Genomic DNA, 6588 nt, shown 5'->3' with positions numbered 1-6588 from the left:
ATTACTTGAAATCCGGATTCCAATAGTTAGTGGGATTCCGGATTCCTTGAGGTGTATTCGGAATTCCAAAGCCCAGGATTTCAGATCACAGGCAAAAATTTCCTGGATTCCTTTACATGGGGCGAGTCTGTTGCATCACATTCTATGCACTGAGTTCAAGTTATCAGTTTAAACAGAATGAGTAGTGAATGGGAAGCACAAATAAGAGTTCTGTTTTTAGCATCACTGATAAGCTACATAGAAGAAACTACTTCAAAAATGTCAGAAATATTTCTGTGAGCAAAGATTAATACCTTCAAAAGGCGGGACGCAGATGCAGTGAGAACTATTTTAACTTGCTTTTTGGCATTTTGTAAATTAAAGAATATGACAATACAGTCGTAATTACTGGTCCATAAAGTTACCTTAGATTAAGACCTCCAAATAAGATCTGACGCTTCCGCATGGTGATATTCACACCGGTGACGATATAAGAGAGGCCCGTTTGTAGTCTAGATGATTTTGACAGCGATAGGATTAGATTTCCTCGGCTTAAAAGATGCTAGTCTTAAAACACGGCAAAGTCCCTTCGCGCAAAATGAGTCTCTTTGTTGTCTTTTAGCAATTAAAGTAGAACTATGACCTTCCCTTTTTTATTGGTGTTTTATACTAGTTTCATGCTACAAGAAAACTATGTTTAAGGGGAAAAAATCTGAATGGCAGAAGTTGTGTTATGTAGGTAGAAATGACTTGAAACTCCATATTTGGAGCTACAGTCCCCAGAGGAGTATAAGATAATGTTTAAGCTGTCCTTTGTTCTTTAATTTTTTGCAGTCATTTAACTGAAAAATTATAGCCCAGGCAAACAAATGTGATCTAGGTTTTAGTAAGATTCATAGTTTTTACAAAATACTGTGAATTTTTGATCCTTTTCATAGGAATTGCCTTAACTGTACGAAAGTTTAGACGCCTAATCGTTCAAAGATCAGTGCGAAAAGAGCGAAAACGCGTGGGGGGGAAGCACTCCTGGAATTCTTGGTGGGGTTGTGCTAACCAGTTATCCAAATCCTCACCCTATTTCAGACCCCCAAAAATATCAATTTCCACACTCGTTTTCAGACCTAGCCCTCAAAATCCATACCCGTTTTCAGATCCAAATAATGTCATCATTACTTTACATTAGAACCCCCAACAAAAGATTCCTTAGCTTTCGAATTCGCATATCACTCTTTCTTTCTTATTCGTTTTGAATTGAAACGACCATTACGTTCATGCACTGTAGTTCCTTTGAAAACTATACCCATTTTCAGACCAAATTTGCGCAAACCCAGTCCGATACCCTTTAGGACTGCACATACATACATGGCCTCATTATAATTTTGATTGGGGTACCCACTCCGAGAATACAGTTCCGTGTGAGCGAAGTCTAAATTAAAATTTTTCAGGCGCTAGAAATTCGTCGGGTGACGTGTAAACGCAGAAGAAGCTAGTCGCTTACGTATCAAATATTGCCGTAGCGTTCGATTCTAGAGTATAGGCGACCTGCATGAGCTCGTGGACTTAACGACATGCGCGGTATAAATATACACACTGGCTGGTGTGACTTCCGATCGGCGGTGGTTGGCTCAAGAAAATCCGCTGACTAAGCGCTCTATTTTTGTTTAGAGAAGAAAGTTTTTGCATGTTTTTTAATGGTTAAATAACTGAAAACTTTAAAAACGTGATAAAGTCACAGACATTCATATTAATAGAATTGTTATAAAAAGCAGAGAAGCTCGTGGTCAAAAAGCATCTGACTTCTCGCTTATAGACTACCAGAACAGACATCATTGCCTGTTTTATTATTTTGCAACATAGTAGTCGCTGTATGCAGGAAAATTAGGGTTCATTTAAGTTTTGCTTTTCTCATAGATATGGAAAGTGTCTTAGCCAAACAGAATGAAAAGCCATATTTCTTAAATAAGGCTCAATTGACTGACTTACTGGAAGATGACGATGACTTTGTACATTTTGACGTTTTTGGTGACAAGCGAGGTGATGCAGACGACAGCCCTAACACATCAGTGAGCCAGCGGTCTGAGCCTAAAGTACAGGAGATTCGCATGGTTGTGGACCCGGATGTAATGGAATACATCACAACAACGTCACTCCATGACCAACTTAAAGTGGCGCTGGCTACTAGGTCATGTGAAATTAAATGGAAGCTTAACGGTAAAACAGCTATTCTGTCATATCGCGGGGAAGATGAAAGTTGCCCACGGAAATGTGTCGAGGAAGTACAAACATGGCTTGCCAGAATTACAAGGAAGGATGTTGAAGTGAAAAAAGATTCCTGGGAGGCCGTGAAAGCTCAGTTACCAGGAATTCGGTCCTGTTTCGGTGTTGAACCTCCGCTAGTTAAAATGATCGATGATTCTTTCGTGGTCAGAATTGTTTCCCTGAGTTCAAATGCAGAAGATTTCAGAGAGAAGTTAAAAACAAAATTAGAGGAAATATACCAAGAGGAAACCAGAAAGACATACCTGAAGAAAACGGTAAAGGCCTCTATAAAGCATTTAACTTTATTGGAGAAGACCAGGTTTGTGAAGAAAATTAAAGAAAACAACAACAAACTGGAGATAAGAATAGACACTGAAGAGGAGGAAATCTTTTTTGAAGGCCCACAACCACAGTTCCTGGAGGCGACCAAAAAATTTCACGAAAAAATTTCGGAAATTATTGAAAAGAAATTAAGCCTGTCAAAAAACATTTTGGAAGTTTTGTCTCTAGACAAAGGGCTTCAAAAAGTCCAATGTGAATTAGAGAATGACAACGTTGAAGCCACAGTATTCGTGATCGACAACGAAGCTATGATCATAGGCACGTCAGCTGCGCATGCGGACAAGGCTGCCAGTCTTGTGAGTAATTTGACACTGGAAGAAAAAGTTCGCGTGGATGCCAACAGTCAACATCTTTTGAAGACCCCAGAATGGCGCCAACTATGTGAGCAACTCACTGCCGACTCATTAGTCCGAGTACATTGGCATAAGAAGAATAATGACATTTACGTAGCGGGGTTTCGAGAAGATGTACGTGAAATGATCAAGACTCTCACCTCATATCTCAAAGACAATTGCATTCGAGAAGTGCAGTTCAAATGTCCCTCTAAGCTACACCGAAAATACCTCTCTGAGGTTCGACAAGATGAATTGCGTTTGATTGAAGATAAATTCCAAGAATATCACATCAAGATTCAAACAGGGAAAGATGATGATGCTTTTGTCATTCGGGGACACGAGAAGGGGATAAAACTTGCGAAAAGTAATATGGAAGCTCTTGCAGTCAATACCTATTCAGATAGTTTAAACCTCAAACAGCCTGGACTACAGAAATATTTCGCCAGCGGAAAAGGCGACAGCCTTGTGAAAGAAGTGCAGGAGAATCATGCAAGTGCTATCCATGTACAGAAACAAGATGACATGCGCACTCCGTACGAAGAGGCAACTTTGGAATCCAATTCATCAAACAACAAAGACGATGATGGTACCATTAAGAAGAAAGAACATGTGGAGAGCTCAGTGAGCATGCACCCAGCTGATGCTTACATTCTTGTCACTAAAAGTGGTCACAAAATTGCGTGGAAGCGTGGAACTATCCAGACGCAGCAGGTTTGTTGACGCGGTCATAATAGGGGGTGGGGGGTCTGTTCTGACGGTGAGGAACTAAAAATGTACATTCTCGACTTCAGGGGGAGTACTCCGTCAATTAGAATAAAAAGGAAAGGTTGTATAAAGAAGAAGTGGTTTGATCACTATGACCCTATTCAGTGAGGCTATCAGTAAAATGGGAAATTGGCAAACTTTTAAGGCAGTCATGAACGAGCTGATTTCCCGCCATCAAAATAGATAAAGTACTGAACTTGCGAAATGAAAGAAGGTAAATATATTAGGAGCCTCGCCAAGATTCATGATCAGGTCCGTGCGAATTTTTTTGCATACGTGAAATACTCGGCGAAATGAGATACCCATTAATTGTCACTGAAGTTACACAAAAACTTATAAGACTGAGGGGAATGGATTTGGGTCTCATTCATTCTTGACTGTTGCACGTTAACTATTGTAATGGTACCTGCACACAAATTAAAAATCTCCATTTTACCACACAATCTCTCGCGGGCCCTCAGCTCAGTAGATGATTCGAATGTGAGTCACTAAAAATAACGATGGCGAGTTCTGCCCGAATTTATGACTGGTTTAATCTACTTGAAGACAAATTACTTGTCCATTTTATGTGTTCCTTAAATTAATGCCGAATGATGCCTCAAAACGATTGCTTCTCAGTACTCTTGGATTTTGCGTTACGACGACACCAAAGGGTAGACTTTTTACGCTCATTTTTATTTGTCTTTGCTTTAGTAAATCCAGCTTTTGTTGTTCTTAATAATAGTACAAATACAACAAACAAATAATGGTGAGCAAATCATTGGTTATCAACTGAATTCTTAACTAATTCTTATTCGACCGCACCGATGCATAGACTCTAGAATATTATTCATCCAATTCAACCCGTGTTGATTTTTCGATCTGCATATTTATGTCCATCAAGCAATTGGCAAATAGTGTGACATCGTGTATCTCATTTCCTTTCTTGCTAGTCCATGACTAATGTCGACTGTCGACTCCAGACAATCTAATGAATAGTTTCTTCTTTACAATCTTTGTAGATTGGCTTTAGTTTAAATAACTGTTACAAAAATTTGGAGGGGGACCCAGACAGCCATTTTTATTCATTTAATAGCCCATTACTATGAATACTACCCTTACCATAGTCATAAAAGCTAGTGGTGTGACGATAACACTATGCGTTGCTCTTGTTATGCGTTCTTTACTTCTTTACCCTTGATAGTAATTTGTAGTGACTGCCTATCCTTTTAAAACTAACAAAGTCTGCCTTCACCTTAAATTGCAGGCCGACATTTTGGTAAGTTCACAAGGAGCGTGCTCCCAGGCGATCATTAAAGCTGGTGGACTTCAAATGAAGAAAGAATTGGTGACTCCAAATATTGGTGATGTCACAGTTACAGCAGGACATGATTTGCCCTGCAAACACGTGATTCATACATACTGTTCAATGTGGCTAGGTGGAGAGGGGGGTGAGGTAATTATGAAACTTGGCTTACTTATTCATTCTGGTTTGCCCCTTCATAATTTTTCAAGGTACAATGACAAACGGAATTGTAAGCCCATGCAGCTTGTAAGTAAAAGTTACTTAGAAATAAATTATTCTTTTGAATCTTGCCAGACATGGCGTTCATCACTGCTTTTAACTAGCATACTCTTTAATTTCCTCCGTTAGTCTGTTTGCAAGCTATTTTTAGGGTTTATTTCCAGGTTGTTGGCAGGCACGTATTACCGGTTTTACCACGAGACATTAAACATTTTAAGCCAACACCGAGTTTTTACCCCGAGACCACTTCCACATTCAGTATAGAAAGAGCAGATACACTTGTTAACCAATTTTACGCTTCACGTCTTAATATTATTATTTTTTATTATTTTTCTCTATAATAGGAAGTGTTGTAATCAATTTGCGTCTTATTATAGGTCTTACGAGGCATTGTGAAAAAATGTTTACAGACGGCTGATAAGCTTGGAGGGGTCTCAATAGCATTTCCAGTCATAGGCACTGGAAACCTCAACTTTCCACCAGACGCCGCCTCCAGGATCATGTTGGAAGAAGCCATCACTTTTTGCCAAACCAATCCTTCATCTGGGGTGAAAGAAATTCGATTTGTGGTGTCCCATCGAGATCAAGCACTAATCACTGCTTTTGCACAAGAAATTGATACCTTGCGATCCAAGCATGGGGTTTGTTCTGGACACACCACGAGTGGTCGTTTTAGACAGCTACGATCCAAACTGGGAAGAATCATTCAGAAACCAGAAAGACCAGCTGGTGGAGTTAGTGTTGACGTTTTGCAAGGAAATTTGTGCCAGGAGACAACAGACGTCATTGTTAATATTATTGGCAAAGATATGAATATGGATAGCGCGGGAGCACTGAGCAAGGCGGTGAAAAAGGCCGCCGGTCAAGTTGTGCAGGACGAGTGCTATCAACTGGGATATCAAACAGATGGGTCAGTGGTAGTAACCAGTGGTGGAAATCTAAAGGCCCGTTATATCATCCACTTAATACCAGACTCCCCGGACAAAGATCACCTGCAGCAGTGCGTGGAAAGGTGTCTTGATGAGGCAGAGGCTCGTGGTTTCCAGTCTATCTCATTTCCAGCGGTAGGAACCGGAGGTTTTCAAGTGTCAGCGGTGGATTCAGCCAGCCTGATTTTTCAAGCCCTCAGTAATTCTAGTCCAAATTTTAAATTTATCAAAAAAGTCAGGATCGTAGTCTTCCAAGCTTCTATGCTTCATACATTTCAACTAGAGCTACAGAAATTTCACAGTTGTGTATTTACACACATTGCCCAGAAGGGCGAAACTTCTCCATGTGCTAGTAGACCGAGGGACTTGATCATCGAAGTCATAAATGGTGATTTGACGAAAGAGAAAACTGACGCTATCATAAACATCGTCACCCCGGATATGGACATGACCCATGCTGGAGAACTAAGTAAAG

General features: G+C 40.1%; 1 protein-coding gene across 1 annotated transcript in view; it reads left to right on the top strand.

Moving 5' to 3' along the window:
• The first annotated feature begins 4938 nt into the window (after nucleotides 1-4938).
• The window catches only part of LOC140945660 (protein mono-ADP-ribosyltransferase PARP14-like), a 9035-nt gene continuing 7385 nt past the window's right edge, over nucleotides 4939-6588 (top strand). Inside the window, exons 1-2 of the mRNA XM_073394679.1 lie at nucleotides 4939-5115; nucleotides 5562-5930. Of these exons, the coding sequence (XP_073250780.1) occupies nucleotides 4993-5115; nucleotides 5562-5930 (492 nt within the window). The 5' untranslated portion in view covers nucleotides 4939-4992. The remainder of the gene's footprint in view (nucleotides 5116-5561; nucleotides 5931-6588) is intronic.

Source organism: Porites lutea, chromosome 8 (assembly GCF_958299795.1).
Source record: "Porites lutea chromosome 8, jaPorLute2.1, whole genome shotgun sequence".
Taxonomy (NCBI): Eukaryota; Metazoa; Cnidaria; class Anthozoa; order Scleractinia; family Poritidae; genus Porites; species Porites lutea.
This window is presented reverse-complemented; position numbering and strand designations above follow the sequence as displayed.